At 42.5% G+C, this 21999-nt stretch overlaps 1 protein-coding gene across 1 annotated transcript in view; it reads right to left on the bottom strand.

Annotated features, from left to right (window-relative positions):
• Positions 1-9857: 9857 nt before the first annotated feature.
• The window catches only part of Sh3glb1 (SH3 domain containing GRB2 like, endophilin B1), a 32853-nt gene continuing 20711 nt past the window's right edge, over positions 9858-21999 (bottom strand). Inside the window, exons 6-9 of the mRNA XM_028788124.1 lie at positions 20443-20532; positions 19913-20013; positions 14783-15011; positions 9858-14364 (exon numbers count right to left, since the gene is read on the bottom strand). Coding sequence (XP_028643957.1) covers positions 14257-14364; positions 14783-15011; positions 19913-20013; positions 20443-20532 — 528 coding nt within the window. The 3' untranslated portion in view covers positions 9858-14256. The remainder of the gene's footprint in view (positions 14365-14782; positions 15012-19912; positions 20014-20442; positions 20533-21999) is intronic.

The following is a 21999-nucleotide window of genomic DNA, read 5'->3' as shown; positions in this document are numbered from 1 at the left end:
GGCTAATTAAAACACTAAAGAATAATTGGATTGGAACAGGATCATAAAACTCACTTACCTTATTGGGATATCATGAAACCTAGCTAGTCAGTATTCACGGTTTGAACAACAAAAGAAAAATAGTTATTGATTTACATATAACGTCTGTTATGTCTTCTAAAAGCCTCTGTAGCTTCTATATATCAGGGGAGGATGAAACCAAATGTCTATTCCTCTTGGATCTATTTAAAAAAAAACAATCAAAGAAAAACATCAGTGGTGGCAAAGAGAGCAGCGCTTCTCTAGGCTGTGGATGGAAAAGATAGCTCTGGCTCTGGAGCGAGACATCATAAAGGACTGCTGTTTAGGTAAAGCACCGTTGTGTCTGTCCACAGAGCACGGCTCATTAGATTTTTGGTGAGAACTTTGGAAGGGCATCTGTTTTAGTTCCTCTGGTTTGTTCTGGTTTCATTCTAGCCCCTCTCCTCCATCCCATGAGAGATGGTCTCACAGTAAATTGTGGCCAGCTCTCAGTTCTAGTCACTCGGGGCCTGCTTGGGTTGGCAGCCTGCGTTTTCCTCTGACCAACTTCTTCCTTTCATTTCGCAACTTCTGAGCCCGGAACTTCTGAGCCCGAACTTCTGAGTTTACCAAAGCAGAACAAGAGCAAGGGCTGAGTCATGTGTTATGTCTCTCACTGGTGATGCCAGCGAAAGGGGTGTCAGGAAGGGGCCTGGAATTATGATCTTCATTAGTGGAAGAACCAGCCTGCCTCCATTTTAGGCTTAAATGCCACCTTATAGGAAAGACAAACTAGGTTCATTCCTGTTTATAACTAAATCTGTTTCTCCAGGACTGGGCTATGCCCTACCTGTAACCTCAACTACAAATTGTTCTGTCCTGCCTCTTCTAGGAATGGCAATAATTTCTTTGTTTCATTATTTATAGCCACCTTGCAACCCTACCTTTGTTTCAAAGGTTCTAAGCCCCCAATGAATGAATACCTTGCTGTGACTACCTGCTGTGGTTACCTTGTTTTGACCACCTGTTAAGTTCTGCTCTTGTAACTCTGCCTATTATCCCCTGTTTGGAATCCCCCTACCCCTGAGCTCTATAAAAGCCTTGTCTTCTTACATCCAAAGCTGACCTCTCCAACCTCACCTTAGGGGGAGGCAGCTCATGTACACAGATAAAAAAGCTTGCTTTAATTAATCTGGTCATGATGATTTGGGGTGTGGTCTTTCTCTTCTCATTTTTGGGATTAACAGAGGCAAGGTGGAGGTTCTACCTCAAAGTTCAGAAGCAAAAATAATTTCTTCCCTCCAGCTTGTTATAGTCACATCAGCTGAGAAGTGTTTTCCTGTGGCTTTTGGGTGTGTTTGTGTGTGTGTGTGTGTGTGTGTGTGTGTGTGAAGGATATGGCACAATCATAGACATGATAGTTACAGGAGGACATGCAAAAGGGGAGGGTACCAGACAGGACAAAGTACCTCAGACATCTCATGTCATTGCCACAAGTGGTCTGGAAGAGGGAATTTGTATAATCCCTGTTTATTAGGAGTCCCACCAGAGGAACAGGAGAAACCTCATGGAAGAAGCTTGCTCTCTAGTGGAAGAAGCCCCACCATCCCTTGGGGCAAGCCCATTGACCCTTTCTGCACACTAACTGCTTCCTCTTCCGAAGCTCATGTGAAGAACATCCCCTTCTTTGCTATCTGAAGGGAACAGAGGGAGAATCAAGCCAGATTACGTTTAGACAGCAATGCACTGATGGCTATCTGGAATGGGTCAACATGGCAGACACTAGGCACCTTAGGATTACAGGTGAGTGCAAAATGACTGACATCATGTGTCTGGAGGACCCGAAAGTAAACCGTGATGTAATCTGTTATACACCCTGCTAAAGTGCTGCCTTTGTCTGATTCTGTATAAATGTGTCCTTGAGGTCAGAAGGGCGCACCTCCACTTTTACTTTTTGCCTTTGCTAGTCTGTGTAGGGCTGTGTGCACTTCTCTCTACCTGTGTGCCAGCCAGCATATGTGCCTGTGCCCATTGTGTACAGCCCGTTTATGCAGGCGTGTGTCTAGGTGTCTGCCAGTTTCTGTCTGCCTAGAAGCCTGTGTGCTGTGAATGAAGAATGTCTTACCTGCCTATTCATATTCCTTACAACTTCCTGGGGTCCTGTGACCTGCCTTCCTTCACGATGTGGGCTCTTGGACACCACTCAACCTTTATGGAGCTCCTATCCAGCCCTCTCGACATCTCTCCACTCGAGGGACTCCCACCTATATGTTCTGAGAGTTGACTACACAGCAGTGCCTTCATCTAGCTTCAGGTCTTCTTCCCAGCTCTCCTGGTAAGTAAAGCCCCCCAGCCCGCGGCGAGGTTGTTCGTCACACTGGCTTGGGATACAAATGCCTGGATTCTGCTTCTGTCTCTTACCATCTCTGGGAAAATGAAACATCAATTGACTTCTGATGCTTCCTTTTGATTTCTTTTCCTGTGTGTGCACATGTGTGCACATGCTCATGGGGATAAGAGGACAATGTTGGGTGTCATTCCGTAGGAACTGCCCATTTATTTGATACCAGCTCGTTCAATGATCCTTGGGTCTTACCAAGTAAGCTAGGCTTGCTGGCACCTTAGCCATGAGGACTCACTCGCTTCTGCTTCCTCAGCTCTGGGGTTACAAGCGTGCATCACCACCACACTTGGTTTTGGTTTTGTCTGTCTGTCTGTTTTGTTTTCCCATGGGGCATCAGGGAATTGGGCTCAGGTCTTTATGCTCGCAAGGCAAGCATTTTACCAGTGGTGCTGGATCTATAGCTCTTTGCCTCAGTTGCTTGAGCCTCATATTGTACTGGCCGCCTACAGCTGCTGTGGAGTTTAAATATGGCAGCATGTGTGAACTGCTGTCAAGAGTTGGCTACCTGTTCATGAAATACCATCTATCCGAACTCACCAGACTCAATGGAGAGCGCCAAACCCATGTGCATGCAGATGACCCTGGTTGAACCCACTGGCTCACAAAATGACTCAAAAAAGACGTGAATGTGAGAAAGGGATTTGCAGAGGGTGGGGACAGGGTGAAGAGGGAGATAAATAGTAGATGGTGGGGGTGACAAGAATCAGAGTGTGCCATGTACATGGATGAAATTGTCCAAAGACCAAGTTGAATAAGAATTTCCTACTACATTGTCATTTCAGATTTAAGGAGTGTGAATGAATGGGTTCAGAGGAATTGAAGGGTCTCCCAGAATGCCGCGAGGTTCTTGCTTGGCTGCACAATCAAGTTTTAAGCACATTGTATATAGATTTAGAAGATTTTGGTGCATGCACCTGGGAGCCTCACCAGCATTTGGAGTTTATGCATGTGCTCTGTGTTTTAAGTAATCGACTCTCAAGAGACTCTGGCCGAGCTGCTAAGCTGAGCTGGGCATAGTAGAGAGGAGAGTTTCCAGTTCCTGTACGGAAGAGTCAGCTAGGAGGGGTCCCGCTTAACTGTTGCAGGTTCAGAGGGAACAAACACAAGGTAGGGGAGGAAAGGGAGCTGGCTTCCTGGCGAAGTACCCTGGACAGCAGACAGCAGGCCGAGATATATATATATATATATATATATATATATATATATATATATATATATATATATATATATATGTCTGTTTAGCTGCCTTGCACAAGGGATTAGTCACTGGCTCTGTCCATTCTAAACCTCACAGACTGATCCAGTAGTCCGCTGGGGAGCTCTCTAGAGCAAGACCTTGGGAATGGGGAGACTCGGGCCAGAGCCCAGGCTCTCCCGGGATGTGTGAGTTACGGCCTTCACTTCTCCTTTTGGGGAACACAGAGAAGAGGGATAGGAAGAGAGATATCTCCCTCACAGGAACGAAGGGGATGGGTGTAAATCACCCGCAGCCCAGCACCGCTCTGCAGTTCACGCTGTCAGTATTCCCTTTCTCTAAACCTGCAAGGTTTCTGATGAGGAGGCTTTTGGGGGAAAGGGTAGAGAAGAGAGACAGACACTCCAACACTTCCTGTGGTTCCTGTCATCAAATAAAGCGTCTCTATCCCACCACGCTGTTACAAGGATGTGGTTAGATAACGTGTGGAACATTCCTGCAGTGGCTGGCACCCAGTTCATGCCATGGACACAACTACTTTCTTTTGAATGACATGTTCCTATCCCACTAAACAGGGCAGGGCAGTGAACAAACAGAACTCCCCCAGCAAACAAAATCCCAGTAAAAATCACATAGATTTGTGTTTTCATGAAAGGTAGGGAGAACACTTTTCTATCTGGGTTGAGTGTTGGAATGGACTCTTCTCCTCTTCTGGGAATGTTGTACTGTGTGTACTCCTGCTTGCTCATCAAGGTGCTCGTTAGCGATTGGTCTGGAGAACTCAGAGAGCTAGGAAAAGGATATAGCATTTCAGTTGATGTCTGGGAGCAGTTTTTGTTTTTTGTCTCAGGGAAGCAGTTTTAAAGGAGAGACAGAAAGGAAGCTTTATTTCTTCAGCCTTGTTTAAACAAAATGTTCTACAAGCATGAAAGAACATTCCAGCATTAGACATACCCTTAAGCATTCACTGGCCTGTGGACTAATGGGAGGAACTCTGAAGTCCAGCGACATGATTCTTTGTTCTTCATGCCTTGACAGCTATGCCGAGTCACAGCATTCTAACAATGAGAGACCAGACACGTGACCCCGAAGTTAGGCTGTGCACGGGATGATTAGACCCAATACCATTGAGAGGCCTTATTTAAGGAGAACACATGGGCGGTAACACATTTAGTGGTCCTGAAGTGAGACCCAGATGTCTGATGAAGTTTCACATTAGCTATCCCCAAGTTTAATAGGTTCAGAGTGAGAAGGGGCCATGGGTGGGCCAGTGGTTGGTTTCATGGAGGACGGTGGATGAATAGGCCAGCAGGGGAAGGGGATACTCATGGAGAAGAGAAATGATTTGACTAAAATGGTGTCTGTTAAGAATGTCTGAGTGCATTCATGTGTTGGCTTGTAATAGTCTTGTTGTTTGTGGCTTTTTGTTGAATGTAGGGGTCAGTCTAGAATGTTGAACTTATAGTCATGCTTATATGCTAGGGGAATAAACCCATGACCCCCTGATTCTAGGGGTGCGTGTAAGAGAAGCTCTGACTTAAGCCGACATTGATCTCTCTTCCAGAAGCGGCAGTTAATGAGACCGGTAGGTCCCCTGTTGGCTCTGTGGGATGTAGGTATTTTTAGCTTAGTTCATAGTTAAGAGCGACACATTTTCTGCCTCATAAACAGTTTCTAAGCCGTAAGTGTAGAAAATAAAGAGATATTGGCCATGTTTTAGGTGCATATATGAAAAACACTGTTAAACCTTGATTAAAGCTGGGCTCTTGAGCCAGCAAGATGGAAAGATGCTTGGTACCAGCCTGACAACCCGGGTGCCATCCTCAAGAACCACCTGGTGGGCGAGAATTCGCTCCTACAACTTGTTCTCTGATGTCCACATGCATGTGTCATGACATGCATATTTCTTCATGTGTGCACACATGCAAATAGGTGTAAAGAGAGAGAGAGAGAGAGAGAGAGAGAGAGAGAGAGAGAGAGAGAGAAGGAGAGAGAGAGAGAGACTGGGCTGTTGAGCAGGAAACAAGGCCTAGCTCTGCTGCCTTCTCACAGACTGGCTCGTGGTTCTCTTGTCTGTAAAGCAGGGGCAGCCATGCCTTCTTGTTGGGTTTAGAGGAGACAGTGTTCACTAGCAGTAGGTCAGATGTTAGGAATGCTGTGTATTATCAATATTTTCAAAGGGAATACAGAAAGCCCTGAATACATAGGATGACCACTGCTGTTGGGAGCTGACTCTTAGCCGAAAGCGGCTATCATCTTTGCAGCCATCTCAGGCCATATACCCTGACAAGAGACTTGTTTTCAACAGCCTACAACAGCTGAGCACACTCTGGTAAACATCATGTTTTTCTCCCATATCTTGTTTTGTTGTTTACTGCCCCCAGCTGCAAGGCGCACGTGGTAAAGTGTCTTCAGCTGCGTTCCCCTGCTTGTGCTTATATATACACCCATGATTTCCTTTCAATAAACGGGACTTGAACAGACTCTCTGTCTTGTCTCCATTCTTTGAATCTCTTGCCCTTGCATCCCCATTCTCTCTCTTGCTAGACCCTGACCCACAGATCGGAGCAGCAGCTCAGGTCGGGACAAAGTGGCCCCCAAACGTGGGGCAGAACGGGCTGGTGCACACTGCCACCATTCATAAAGGCTCATTAGAACCATTACAAAGTCAGCATGGCGCCTGTCCAGTTCCTCTGAGATGAGGTCTGGGTCAGTCCTGGCTGAGAGGGATTTCCAAATGACTCCTGGTTACTTACCAGGCCCAGTGTTCTCACCAAGCAGCTTTGTAATTTAACAGATAAGGAAAATAACCCTACTCAACAGCCACCACTGGGACTGTGCATTCTGTCCAGGCAAGTAAATTTTGGTTTAGTTTAGTTTTTATTAAAACTTGAAAAACGTAGGGTTTTCTCAAGTATGTTGGGATACAAGAGCTAGAAAGATGTTTGCAATCTGAATTTTAATCTTTTCCTGTTATCAGTGAGAAATCCTAGGGCCTATGAGGTTAAGTGAATAATTTGCTGTATCAACCACAGATGTAATTTCTGCTGGACTTGCTGTCCAATGCCCTCTAAAAGAATGGATTATGACAAACTGTTCTAAACTCACGATCATTCATTTTAGTCTCCTGCATGTAACTGGTTTACATCCAAACGCCTTCTGGTGAAGGTAAATTTATTTACTTTTCCAGGGTTACATTATGAAATGAATTTGTCAGGAAGGTTCATGGGATACAGCTAGTCCTGTTACGCACATATAATGAGATTTCTTTAGAACATACCATGCAATTATGTGTGCTTCCAGCAATTCCAAGCTAATGTGATCATGTTTCCGAGCCATGATTTAGCATGTTGAAGCTCAGACTCTCCCGTTCTCTTTCCCCCGTGTAGAAGCAAATTCTGGACGGTTTTCTGAGCAAAGTCTCAACTCTCTTCTAATATTTCTCTTTTAAGGAGGTAAGATGATTTTATATATATAGATCTCTGTGGTGTTTTGAATAGGACTGGCCCTCGCAGGCTCATATATTTGAATACTTGGTGAGGGAGTGGTACTACTCAACAGAGATTAGGAGGTGTGGCCTCGTTGCAGTAGGTGTGGCCTCGTTGCAGTAGGTGTGGCCTTGTTGGAGGAAGTGTGTTATTGGGGGTGGGCTTTGAGGTTTCAAATGCTCAAGCCAGGCCCAGTGTTCTCTTCCTGCTGCCTGCCAATCAAGATGTAGAATTCTCAGCTACCTCTCCAGCACTGTGTCTGCCTGTGTGCTGCCATGCTTAACCGGGACAAGAGTGGACTAAACTTTTGAATGTAAACCAGCCCCAACTAAATGTTTTCCTTCCTAAGAGTTACCATGGGCATGGTGTTTCATCACAGCAATAGAACACTAAGACCATCTCAACTATTTACTTTTTTTTCTTTAAGAATTGCCATTATGTCTACGGTGAAAGTATAGGGCTGTGTATTTCATATGCTCATCAGAAATCTTAAACTGGAACTTTTGGCTGTCAAATTGACAGTTACGAAAGGGACATAAAGAATTTTCCTTGTGAACGGTCCATTTCATTACTTTGGGAATTCTAATAGTGTTATTTAGAAATTATTAACTATCTATGATGTGCAAGTTGCATGAATTCTTTTAATTTGCACAACTGTGGTTCACCAGGTTCTACATGCATCGCGTTCCCTAAGGGTTTGTTAAAACACACGCTGCTGTACTCCATTCCTGGAGTTTCTGATTCAGCAGGGATCAGAGACTTTGCATTTCTAATAAATTCTCAAATGGTGCACTGCTGGCCAGGGGGTTGTTTCAGAACTACTGCATGCTTCACACCAGAGAGGGAGGACATGTAAATCTGTTATTACTTGTGAAACAAACAAGCAAAGAGGAACTGGGCTCATATAATTCACCTAAGACATAGGTGGTTGTGTTCAAACCCAACTATTGTGTTGGGTTTGAAAAACTGCTTAATTCTATAGTCTACATTGTATTCCAATGTTTATAGTCTTAATTTCTGGGCTGAGTGGTTTCAGCACCAACCTATGCTGTCCGACAGAATAGCAGTAGTGCTGTGCTGTAGCAGTAGCAGTTGGGGTGGATCCTGGTACTAAGGCAGTACTCTATGACTCCCAGTGTTACGATCCAAATATGTTAAAACGTGGATCTTGTGATATGGTCCTTATCAAAGCCAAAGTGTAGGGGAGAATAATATACTCCCGAGAGAAACTTCCTTATGCAGATAGAAATGGACAAGGGCAGTGTCGTTCCAAAGGATGTGGGACAAAGGGAACCACCATGACATGCCTGCATGTCCACTTTTGACATTTACTTTTTTCGTTGCTGTTTACTTTTGTAATTATTTTAATTACATTTCTCTTCTCCCTTTCCTTCCTCCAAACCTCCCATAAACCCTTCCCCACTCTTCATTTGTATTCTCTTTTTTAAATTGTTATTGATGCAGTGTATATAGCATTGGTACGCATGCACACACACACACACACACACACACACACACACACACACACACACGCATCTATACATACTCCTAAGTATAACATGTTGACTCCATAGAACATTACTTGTATGTTTTCAGGGTTGACCATTTGGCACAGAACCACCCATTAACGTGCTCCCTTCCGAGGACCATCTCTCCCTCTGCCAGCTTTATCTAGTTGCTTTTACAGGGTTGAGGTCTCGTGGGCTTTCCCGTCTGGCAGGTCTGATGGTGTCCTCTGCTCATGTTTGGGCAGTCATGTTAGTGAGCCTTTACGATACAGCGTCTGATGTTACCAGGAGACACAGTCTCACTGCAATCTCCCCGCCCCTCTGGCTCTTATAATCTTCCTGCCCCTCCTTCTGCAATGCCCCCCGAGCCTCTGGGGTGGAAGTGTTCTGTAGATGTGTGGTTAGTTTTCTTTACTAGCCATGCTGGTGAAGGCACCCTCCTTGGAGGATTCAGTTTGTATGTGTAAACTTTAAGAGCTCCTGTACTCAGGGCTTGTGAGAGAGCACTTGGTACTCTGCCCTCCACCGGTCTTAGGCAGTAGTGAACAGGCACTGGGGTGGTGGTGGCATGCAGATAGTGAAGGGATGGCTTAGAGCTCAGCAGTGTACAGGGGAGGGCTCTGTCACTTTGAGATTGCTAAGACAGGCGACACTGATTAGTGTGTGTTCTTGTATGGGAGAAAGTATGAAAGAGGTGTGTCACAATGACTGTGTGGAGCTCAGAGGACCTTACATTTTCTTCTTGGCTGCTGCATATGGCAGGTTAACGGGCACATGAGTTTTGGGGAATCTTCTGTCTCCACCTTCCACGTCTCTGTGAAGGCACTGGGACTCCGGATGATTGCTACCATGTCTGGCTCTGAGTGACGATGGGGACTCAAACTCAGGTCCTTAGGCTTGCACAGACATTTCACCAACCCCTCCATTACTCTTTCATCAGCTAGAGAAAATGCTACTAGGTAACTGAGGAAAGATCTGAGTGTTGACAAGCAACTTGATTTCCACCAACAACATTCACTGCAATCACCTTTCATACCCACTTCTGTAAAAGGCCAGCAGAGCTGAGTGTTACCAACCTCCAGTCCACTCCTCAGCTGCACTGCAGTGGCCACAGGGAAATCTGAGGTCATCAGGGAAGGACTGAGACGGATAGAGCAACGTGCCCACCAGCAGGTAGAGGGAGGACTCATCTGTGGTCCCCAGCACATATACGGCACATAGCACTTAAGGAGAGTCAGGAACACAAAGAGCTAGCAGCACAGTGTTCTTCAAAGCAGTTTATTAGTGAAAAACTGGAAACCTAAAAATTCAACAGTAGTTTAACAAAATGTGGCACATATGAAGAAATATCATGCATCCATTAAAAAAGATGTAGAAATACATATGACACAGCAAGATAGGCATGGTACTGTTGAGTGAAAAAGTTACAAAACAGCATGTACAATTTGATCCCGTTAAAAAAACCTCTGTAAGTGTGCAGAGAACCTGGAGGCCACACGCCTCAGTCGCAGCTCTTTGCAGACGATGGAACTGTCCACAATCTTTCCTTTTGTCAGCATATTGTGACTTGTATTAATAAAAAAGCATGAACAATTCTTAAAAAGTCTACTCTGTCATAGGAGTAAGAGTACAGCTTAGGGACTGAGGTACAGAGGTGTGCATACATTAGTCTAACACTGCTTCACTGGTTTCTCAGGGTGTTCTGAGGCTAAACCCCAGTTCAAAGGCACTGTATGGAAGGGTGGTGGTTAGATCTCATCTTTCTTTAGAGCCGTGGTCCTCTAATACAGTTCTTCATGTGGTGGTGACCCCAACCATAACATTACTTTCATTGCTACTTCATAACTGTAATTTCGCTGTTATGAATTGTAATGTAAATACATGTGTCTTCTGATGGTCTTAGTTGAGCCCTGTGAAAGGGTCATGCAACACATGTGGAAGTCATCCACAGGTGAGAACCACTGCTTTAGACAACGGGTCCACATTCCCAGAAACCTGTGTCACCCAGGTCCTGCCATTCTAAGCAATACTTTCCTTACTGACATTACCTTTGTACCCACTTCTTAGACTGGTCTGAAAGGTCTCGGCCAGTGAGAGAAGCAGTGAGGCTGACAGAGGCAAGGGGAAATGTTCAAGTGTAGTCAAATCGTAGGCGCTGAGGGTGAATGGCCAGCCCTGTCAGCTCTGCAGTGCTTCTCACAACTGACTACTGCAGGATCATGCAAATGGCTTACTGTACAACTGTGGGGCCCTGCTTCCAGAATTTGGCTCAGTAGGTTTTTCGGAGGAAGACACAGGTATTAGCATTTTTTCCCTTTTACCCAACAAGTATTTATTGAGCATATGTAAGAGCCAAGCTGTGTGCTAAGAGTAATTTATGATTAACAGAATTACAGTCTCTGTCTTAGAAAGTCTACATTCTAAGGTGACAGTTACATACTAAATAAATAAATTATAAAAATAACATAATTACAATTAATAGTTAGAACATAGTAAAGAAAGGTAAATTAAGTTTTTGTCTTAAAATCTTTAAAAAGCTGTCTCAGGGGAGATTAATACTACCAATCCACAGGCCCACGTAGACAAAAGTATAAATAAGGTAGAATATCTGAAACCAGCGATTAGCATTTCAACAGTTCCCAGCAGTGCTGGCGCTGCTGTTTAAGTCTTGTACTTTGCCAACATTTGAATTAGGACGAAGTGGGGAAGGCAGGTGTGCACTTTCCCTAACGTCATCGTTTTAGGATGAGACAGGGGCACAGGGAAGCAGAAGGCTTAGAGTGATTTGCCTGTCAGCCATGCTACCCCTGACAGCTCTCCACTCTTGCTTGTGCAGCTAGGCAGTTCACTGCAGTTTCAGGTGTAGGGACTGTGTGTAACAAAGCAAGGCCATCTGTGAGAGCTCTCTGCATAAACTAGTCCGTCCCATCCTCTCTCCTCCCTGCTACTTCACCTCAGAACCATCCTTCCTAACTAACAGCTTCCTTTTGCTCCTGCTATGAAGGTGCCTGACTGGGAGGATGGGCTGTAGCAACTGGGATGCTGGCCTTGAGATGCTGGCCTCAGGCTTACTTTCCTGTCCGTCAGAGTGAGGTACATTCTCATTTTAGGAACCTCAGCTCCTCCAACGTGAATTTTTTTTTTTTTTGATTAGCACCATGAAAAAATGTTTTAACTATAACTTTGTGGGTCAGATTACTTTAAGGTCAAAGGTGGCTAAAATCCCCTTTTTTTTCAGTCTGTGGAGGGCCTATAAATATCTCGTCTATTGTATTCATGACTGTATGCACCCTCCACTCATTCCTGTGCTATTGAATTATGCTCAGGGGTCACAGGTTTACTTAAATAACTGAATTGCACCATGAGTTAATGGACTTTCTAAGAGTTTTCTTCTATGCTTAACAATTTCCTTGGGCCTTTACCTGAGCAAAAACTAAATCCATAACTTTAAGTCAAAACCAAAATTAAACAAAACACCCAACCAAACAATAAAGCTCATTAAAACAAAATAATTAAACAATAGAACATGCCTAAAGATTATGCTGGATCTATGATAGACAAGGTACGAGGAGGCTCTGCTCCTATGAATCCTACGCATGGACCCTCTTGTATCTAAGTGCTGGAGGGCAGAAGGGCCTGCCACAGAGCTTACGCTGAGTAGGGTGAGCGAGCAGATCTGGTGGGGTTTAAGGCGGGGGAGGATGGACTTCAGCAGCAAGCACAGCACAGATGTGAGACAAGTCTCTCACAGTCATGCTGTGTGGTGTCAGGGACTGACAGGGGCTTCTGTGCTTACACAGTGTCTACTATGTGCCAGGTCTTTGCCAAAACACAAAACACAAAGTAACACTTGTGGAATAGTCTCCTGTTAGGTGACATACTTACTCCCATTTTACTGATAAAAAATGGCAGCTCTAAATCTGAGTTGAACCCCAAAGAGCCCAATATGTGATGATACAAACAGACAATTCAGTCCGTATTTATATTTTCTCCTGCACTGCTCTAATTCCCATAAACTTAATTTGCTGAACTAAAGCTGCTGTTTAAAGTCACCCAAATTTTTATAGTCCCTCAAAGCCTAAATTTGGATAAATATAACAGATGGCACTTTAGGCTGTAAAATTTCCTTTCTGAGGGGGGAAAAAACCCAACAACGGTTCATTCACTTGATTCTCTAGAACACTAGCATCTCAAGCTGTTTTTGGAGTTCCTTAAGTATGTAACTCAAGTGTGAGTCAGAGCCTTACTAGAAAACTGCAGAGGAGTTGATCTTACTGCAGAGAAAGGGGTTGTTAACTCTGGGACCAAGGAGTAACTTTTCCATGTTTACCAAGCTCTTAACACAAATGGATGTTTTAAAGTGCTATTTAAATAGTACTTCAGAGTTTACAATTCAAAAATTTCTGAGTAAACGAACTACACTTTTGTACTTCACTGTTAAGTTACTCTGAACACATTTATGCTCTCCTGGTTCTAGGCCTAACTCAACATTTTCCTTCTTCTTGGGTCAACTTCTGACTTCTCAGACCCAAGCTAGTAATTCCTAACACAATACTTCTATCTCTTTCATCACAGTATCAATCCTGTTAGAGGTTATTTTTTGTCTTCTTTAGGAGCATCTTGTTCACAGTAGTATACTCGGTTGATCAAGAAAGTTCCTAGTCCTCAATAAACGTCTTTTGAATGGATGGATGAATGACGGATGAATGAGACCTGAAGATCTAACCAAAGAATTCCTCAACTGGCAATGTGCAGCAACGTTTGCTGATGGATAGACAGTACGGTCCTCATAGCAATTCTCTAGTTCCAAATGTGTCATTAGTCATCTCCAGAGGGTGCACGGCATAGCCAAAGACACTGCTGAAGAGAGACTCTGTCCACTGCATGACTTCGCTTATCTACAAGGAATGCTGTTGCACTAGTCTGTATTTTACACACATTTGTCCTTCAACAACAAATATTTACTGTAGTGTAGTATGTTCTTAATGGAATTCTGATTATGCATCACATTTTGGCAACTGAATAATTTTAAGGTTATCTTAGTGAATGAATTTGTCCCCAGTGTTCTGCAACCTTAACAAAATTATGAAATAAGGTAATACTTTTCAAGACTCAGGTTTACAAGAAACTATCCAGTAGTGTATTAAACATAAACAAACAGAACCCAACCCCAAATAAGCAAAACTCCAAAGCCAAGAGACCCTACTGAAGCCTAGCATTTAAGTCATCTGATTCCTATTGGGCAGCAAGGTAAAAGGAGTTTTTACTTTATTCTTTGGCTATTGTACCTAATAAATGAGTCACTGGTATCATGCACAACAAATTTATTTTGCATAAAAGAAAAAGCTTGCCGTTAATGAAAAATTCAGTAGAAAAGAATCCTTTTGTTTTTAAGTCGGGGCTCAAAAGTAGAAGTTGCTTGTTAGTGAAACCTCAGTAGAAAGAGAATTAAGAAAACACTCTTGTCATGAAATCGCTAACATAGATTCTGCAATGAAGGATTAACCATGCAGTTTTATTGGCAGAATGGCCAGTTTCTGATGGCTTGTAATTTTTCTTTTTCAGTCTCTTATGACATTAACATTGAAAGACATTTAAACCTGCTTTAGAGTTATTATATAAATATGGTGTCTGATGGGTAACCTCTCATGGTCTTCCGATTTAATTGAGAAGTTCTAGGTAGGTGATTGGCACCTTGCCCTTCTGGTTTCCTCTCTCCCCCATTAGCCAGTCGGAGTCCATTCCAACGACACTGAACACAGTGATCACCTACAAAATATAGTATTTCCAGTTATTAACTATATTAAAAATAGGCATATAACAAATATTAGATTTGTATTAAATGTTTGAATTATTCACTATTTAAAGACTTAAAATATTTAATTTTGATATTTAATAAAAATATTTAATAAAAATATGTAATTTTTAGCTGAAAAATTACATTTAGATGAAAAATTATGGTTTTTATCAGAGGCAGTTCTATAAACAAAATGTGTAAACATTTAAAACATTATTTCTATTAATCTACTATATAAAATGAAAAATTTAAAGGGTCAATATTAACTGAAATTCATGAAACATTCATAATAAACTATTTCCAAGTTAGTAGTGAGAGATTTATATTTTGCTTTAATATGAGACTAGGTCTGTTTGTGATCTATTTTTTTCCTGGACAAATGTCACTCACCTCATCTGCCAGGAGTGACAGCTCAGTACTATTTGCAGCATCATAATCATAGAGGACCCTGGCCTTTCTGTTGCTGTTGGATTCTTTAAGGTCATTGAGGTTAGAAGGACAGGTGACTACCAGGCTACCCGCTGAAGCCAGAGCAGAAGGACCAATTGCATTTGACAGAGCATATGGCACAGGTGTCCCAGAATTCTGATTGTTGTTAGAAAGATAATTGGATGGAAAACTGTTGGGGAAAAGAAAAAAAAAAAAACAACTCACTTATCTATTTTCAAGTGATTAAGGTTCCTTCCTCATTATCACCACTTGGTGGCACTATTTACCAACTTCCCCATTGGAAAGTCGCAGTTCAGTGTGTGGTCGGTCTTTCTCTTCCCTCTTAGGCAGTACTCAAATATAGAATCCGTGAAGGTTTACTTCAAAGCTGTCTCTCTATAGACTTAAACTGAGAGAACATTATGGCTAACATTCCTCCTGGAGTGTACACGTGTGAATGTTTATTTGTAAGCGCTGCCAAGAATATAGATGCCATATATATTTTTGTAGATATACATGTGTATGTGTGTGTGTGTGTGTGTATATATGTTATATAAAGTAAGTAGTATTATAAAAGTGAAGTTTCCTTATTATTATTTTTTTTTTTTGGAAATATTTGGTTGCCCGAGCTTTGTCATAAAACCAATATATCTACATTTTCCTATTTGCCTGAGCTTTGTCATAAAACCAATATATCTACATTTTCCTATCAGCCAAGTTACAAGAATGCACTATCTTACACGCTCAGCACTGCTGTAAGAACCAATATCAGAACTACTTTATGGGACACACAGACTGAGAGAAAAAACATTAAATTTAATTTATTATGATTGATAATTATGATGAAATATAAAACTCAATAGGAGAATATAGCAAATTTTACAAGGAAAATTTTCTATTAATTTTGAAGGAAAAGTAAAAGTCCTACAAAAGTGGCAAAAGTGACCAAGTGTAGAGTTTCCAATGTGTTTAAAACTGCTGGTGTGGTGCCCTGCACACTGAGGCAGTGGCCTGTGCATGCTACGCAGATGCTCTTCTATGGAGTCCTGTATCCTGCCCTACACTTATGCTCTCATCAATCTAGCCATTAAAACACATGCGGCCTTTCGTTTGTGAAGCAGTATGAAATTCATGCCTCAGAAAAAAACATTGTCCTTAATTTTTTCTATTTATTTTAATTATGTGTCTGAATGTTTTACCTGTATATATGTATGTGTACTACACATTCCTGTTTCATCCCCTGGACCCAAGGTTACAGATGGTTGTGAGCTACCATATGGGTGCTGGGAATTGAATCCAGGTCTACTCAAGTGCAAGTTCTCTTAACCATTGAACCATCTCCATAGCCTGGTGGAATTCTCCTATGACCACTGTGCTGCCAGTCAGCCACCAGCAACATGCCCTGTAGTACTCACTCTTGTTTCTGTCCGAGCCTGCTTCTTCGTCTGACCACAGAGGCCAACAGTGCAGGGACCCTATCCTCCCATCCCACCCTTCCCTAAGCAGCTCTCCAGACTTTCACACTAGTCACCTATGTTTCATTGTTAAAACATAATTCCTGACTAAATGGAATGATACTATATATAATTCTTGGTGATTTTAATAGCCATACAGACAATGTTCCCAAACTTTAGCCCCTTATATCCATGGACTTCTGTGCTGATCTCTCACCAGATCTCAGCTGCTGTCCGTCTTCAGCTCCCTCCCTCCCATCGAGATCTTACTAATCTCAGTGAACCTAAGGTGAAGAAGTATGGCTTCCACTGTCTTCCTTATCACATTTCCCCTGATAATTCCACCTAAGCAGCCTGCCAGTACCACACTAGTCTTCCTTCGTGTGCACAGCTGTGTGCATGGTCAGTTACGGTGACCACTCTGTGTCTGTATACTCTTTTTTCACACACTACATTCACTTGGCAAAATGTCCCCAGCACACAGACTCAGTTCTAGTGTAGCGACTGTCGGAAGAAAAATAAAAGCTGTTGCTTTGTCTTACATTTGTGGGTAGAATCCCTTAAACTGGTCTACAGTGCTGCCTGGCATTGCACACTAGGTCTGGGAAAGTCACTTGTTTTCCAGTTGACCATTTTATAGCCTCTCATTTACCTTCAAAACGCCAGCCATTCTCCCCAAGGCCTTGCAACAGGCCGACAGGAGCCGACTCCTTTGTAATGAAGAGGACTAATAACAGCTAGAGAAGCGGTGCTCGGCCTCGTCTCCTACTGTTGACAGGCTGTCTGTATCCTGCGGCTGATCCTGTTCTAGGTACAGAACTGTGTCTTGAGGAAGATGACACTAGTAATCCCTCTGTCCAATACAATCACACGCTCTCAATCTAGTCTGTCTTTCTCCTCAACCTGGGAAGCCACTGTTAGCTCTGAATTTAAAGGAACAAACCTGCAGACGTTCTTCTCTTTGGCTGTGCTTTACAAAGAACTACCTGGAGGCTTTGCTCAGTCTGCTGTCACAATTCCTCTGCCAGCCTCTCACACAACAAACAACAATGCCACTGCCTAGCCAGCTGCTCTCATTGATTCAACTGTGTCTCATTGATTCAACTATCTGTGATATGATTATGACTCTACTATTCTCTCTAGCTTGCCCCCTCACCACAGAGCCCAGACTTATATATCTTTATTTTTTTAAAAAGTGTTGAAAGGTTAAGGCCTTTTAATTACCAAAAAAAAATTATTAATAATAATAAAAATCACTAACTTTGTGCCTGGTACTTGTTTCCTTATGTATAGCTTCCTATGAACCAACAGTGCCCATCCTGTGGTGGTGAAGGTAGCAAAGTCTATGAAAAATGCCTATGAGGTGGCTGCAGAGTGGGCACAACTTAAGCCCTTATAGAAGTGACAGATGCTACTCAGTTGCTACTACCAACAAGGCTATCACAGCATGGCTCTTCTCTCTAGGAACAGCTTTGGGTTGGTTAGTGTGGTCTGGATGCTTTGTTACTTGTTAAGGTCTGCATATTAAAACCTAAAGTAAGTAAGTAAGTAAGTAAGTAAGTAAGTAAGTAAGTAAGTAACTAACTAACTAACTAACTAACTAAAGTGTTTCATTATGTCTCCAGGCTGGCATTCTGCCTGGGCCTGAGTACCAGGCTTGCAGCCATGTGCCCTTACATCTGCCCTTCTCTTGAAAAAGGATCTGGAATTAACTAGAAGGTTAACATTTCCTCTACTCCTGTCACAGTAATACAATCCTTTGAAGGTAGAGAGGTAAGGCAGACTTCTTCTCTCAGAGTACAGCGACGTGCCTGTGCTTCCACGGCTGAGAGCCCAGGACTGTGTAGCCTAAGTGTGAATGACTAACAAGTACAACCCATCTGCAACACTCAGCGTCTCAGGGCAAGTGGGAAGAAGTGTTCAGGTTTCTCAGACTTAAACTGTTCTGGCTTCAGACACGAATAGTATGACCAAAACACCAAGTATGTAGAAATGTAAACCAGGCAGATCTACCAGAAAACTAATAGGCCAGTTTATTTTGAAGATCTAAAATTAGCTCTGTGATGTTGCCTAACTTACGTGTGGGCTTAAATCTGAAGGGTGAATGTGCAGGATGAACACTGGAGTGACTCTTTTCAGACAGTATTTCTTGAGACAGTGCTCTGCTGTTTTTCCATCACGTCACTGTTCTCGCTCAATGGTTCTGTAAATACCTCACTCCTTCCTACAATTCGCTTTTACAGCCATTCATGCTGAAACTCTGTCCACACCTCTAGCCGCACCAACAACTCCTTATCCTCTAAAATCCTGCTCGCACTAGAATTAAAGTATTGTCAATTACCCAAACTTGCTGCTTCTCTCCTGTATCCTGGTCTGCCTGTAAGATCCATCCTTGCCTTGCTCTTCATCCAGATGACTCTCACTAAAATAACTCCATCTAGGAAACTCAGCCACAATCAGCTGGGCCATAATTAGATGTCCTCACCGCACCCCGCTCCTTCTACTGTTTTCTGGGGCTGGTCTATCTATGGCTCTTTGACTCCTAAACACACTGTTAAAATGTCACCTTACATCTGAGCTGCACCAAGGCAGATACCCTAGCTTGTTTGCTGCTGGAAGTCCAGAACATATGTGCGATCTAAGGCAGGGATTCTATCAATATTTGATAGTTAAATGACTAAGCTATGTGCTTTGTATACCATTTTGCTTTAAAGTATATTACCGTACTCAAAATAATTATGTAACGGGCTTGAGGTCTTCAGACTATTCTAAAACTAACAAATATGGATTAGCTTACTTTAAGAATAAAGTGTTAATGTAATCATATCTATCTTCTTCAACAAACAGCAAAAAGTGTTCAGCAGGAGTAGAGAAGTTAAGCCTCAATATCATTGTTTATACAGCACTAGAAAGCTATTCTCCTAATCATCTCGTCATCTCAGGTAACATCCTTTTGTGCTAGAAAAGCTAAAAATGTTATCTCAGAACTCTGAGAACAACAAAAAAGGCAACTGTATGCAAGCTAACAGAATCTGTAACTCTTCTAATTTTCATTCCTGCTGTTGGTTTATACATAAAAATATTAAATTTTTAAAATTTCATTTATTTTCTGTGGTGTGTATGTGTGTATGTGTGTGTGTGCACGAGCGTGCGCCATGGTGGGTGTGTGGAGGTCATGTGTACATCAGAGGATACCTTTCAGGAGTTCTCTCCTTTCACCATGTGGGTCCTGGGAATTGAACTCAGGTCATTAGGCTTGGCAGCAGGAGCCTTTACACACTGAGCCATGTCACCAGGCCCCACATATAAAAACGTCTCAACATCTTTCATCAGGACCTAAACAAATGATGTCTTGTTGTTGTTGTTAGTGTGCAGAGTAGAGCTTTAGCACAGCACGTGTCATGCTTTGTTTGTTTCACTGATTCCTCTTCCTGCCGCCCTCCCTCATGACCCTGCTGGCTGGCCTGGGAAGTAGATTCTCTTGCTTTGCCTCCTATCTGGCTGTTGCAGTGCTGGGGTAAGACCCATGCTGCTGTGTCTGATTCCCTCAGGTCGCCATGCTTGTGTGCCCAGTGCTTACCCACTGAGCCCAACCTCCCCTTTATCATGACTTTCCTATATAAAAGGGAGATGCTACCTTCCCAGTTGTTTTTGTAGGTCTAACATGTACTGGTAACACTGTGCATAGTAGGTCATCTGGGCTTCTACAAAGTCATTCAGACAGCGGAGATGATGGGCCTGCAATGGAAAAGTGACAGTCAGTTAGTTCTCAGATGTTCAAGGGGAACAGAGGCTAACACTGTCACGAGGGAGAATCGGCTGGAGTGACCTACGGTAAAGCTTACTAATGGGGATACTGTTATCAGGCTTACAGGACGCATTACTGGTGAGCAGTATGTTGACAAACTTTGCTTAGCCAGAAGGAACCACAGGAGGATTTATGAAGTGTACAGAATGCCTGGTAAGACTGAGAGAAAATGAACACGTTTCTTCAGATCTTCGTAAGCTATCTTCAGCTTTCCTTGAGAGATAACTAACCGCCACAGGAAGCTCTCCTTAAATGCAGTATCTCTTAAGTATCTCAGGGCGCCTTCAACTGCACAAACTCCTCCTTAGCTGGCTAAGTGCTGTCTCAGCGTCTTCTGTTGGAAATGACTTAACACTCACGTGTGTACTGCTGATTCCCTCTAGCAGAAGTCGGGTGATCTCTGCCTGACGATCAAATTCACTTTGAGTTATTCTTAATTCCTGTTCAGACTGAAATTAGAACATACTGTTAGGCTCTCAATAGAAGACTCAGTCCACTTTACATATACCAAAATGAAAAAAAGAAAGAAATTTCCGCAATATACTCCAAATTAGAATCTGATAATACCCTAACTCTTTGTGTGTGCCTTTTCTGGTTTTGAGTTTCTAGACCTACCTGTGTCACCAAACACAACTGACACAATTAATTCTTTACCAACAGCTGACTCATGCCAAAGCTTAAGTTGAAGACATTATGACTGTCAAGATATCTGTGTACCTTTTCTAGTATTTTGCTGGATTGAGTTAGTACTTTACAAAATCATAAGATTATAAGATATAGTTTTATAAGTATAATAAGCAGTATTACATTAAAAAATTCCAAATTATTACTGTGTATTTTTCTTTTGTACTTAACAACAGTCTTCAAGTCCAAATGGATTAAAGAGTAAACCCACAGGCTTCCTTCCCATCTCTGTGTTTAGTCACTCCACACTTGGTACTAGGACGGGCTCTTGGTTTCCTTCATGGCAGTCTTGGTCCTATACCCTAACTTTCTTTTACAATTTCTCCCTAAGTTATGCACAATAGGCTTTAGTCATTAGCATCATTAAGATTAAAGTTTTTCTACCAGTTATAGCTGTTCTTGAGTGCTGTGCTAGTACACCCATTTCAAAGGAAAAAGGAAGTGCTCTAACATCCTGATTTGCATGACATAAATACCCTCGCTGGGGCTTGTTTCAAGTTACCAAGATGAAGTCACTGACTTTGGAAATAAGAAGTAAGTAGCACTATTAACTTCTGTTTAGCACTAGGACAAAATAAATCATGGAAAAATCATCAAAATCTAAATATACTAAATATTGACATTAAAGATCTCCAAACTGGTTAGAAGTAGTTTGTAGGAAAGGAGGAAAACAAAACAAAACAAACTTCAGAACTTATTTGAAATGAGCTTAATCCCACAACTGAAAATGACCACAGGTGACAGAGTCTCTACTATAAATAATCAATCATACGTAGTCAATCAATATCATTCCCAAGATGTCAGAAAGCAAGGTCAAACAGTCTCCTTTACAGCCTTCTTTATCTCGGTGATCCTTGGTAACAGAAGTGTCTCCATGAACCAGTTAACAATGAGGTACAGGATTAGTGGCTCTAGAATCCTACCCTTCTGTTCTCTCTCGCTGCTTCCTATGACAGATGAAAATGTGACCAGCTGGCTTCCTGCTCCTGTCACCATGTCATGCCTTCCCTGCTAGGACAGACTCTCCCTCTAGAACCATAAGCCAAAGTTAACTTTCTACCTCCAGTTTCTCTTGGCCATGGTATTGTTCTCTCTCCACTGAGTTTATGGTTCAGCTTATATTCTCTCACTGTGTTCTGCCTTCTTCTCATGTTAGAGGTTCAAAAGCAACGAGAAGCCAGGGCGTGCCACAGTAAGTTAAGACCCCACAGAGGAGAATGAGACCTTAAGTC

Source organism: Grammomys surdaster, unplaced genomic scaffold (assembly GCF_004785775.1).
Source record: "Grammomys surdaster isolate TR1022 unplaced genomic scaffold, NIH_TR_1.0 125702, whole genome shotgun sequence".
Taxonomy (NCBI): Eukaryota; Metazoa; Chordata; class Mammalia; order Rodentia; family Muridae; genus Grammomys; species Grammomys surdaster.
The sequence above is the reverse complement of the archived record's forward strand: the minus strand, read 5'-3'. Positions and strand labels throughout refer to the sequence as shown.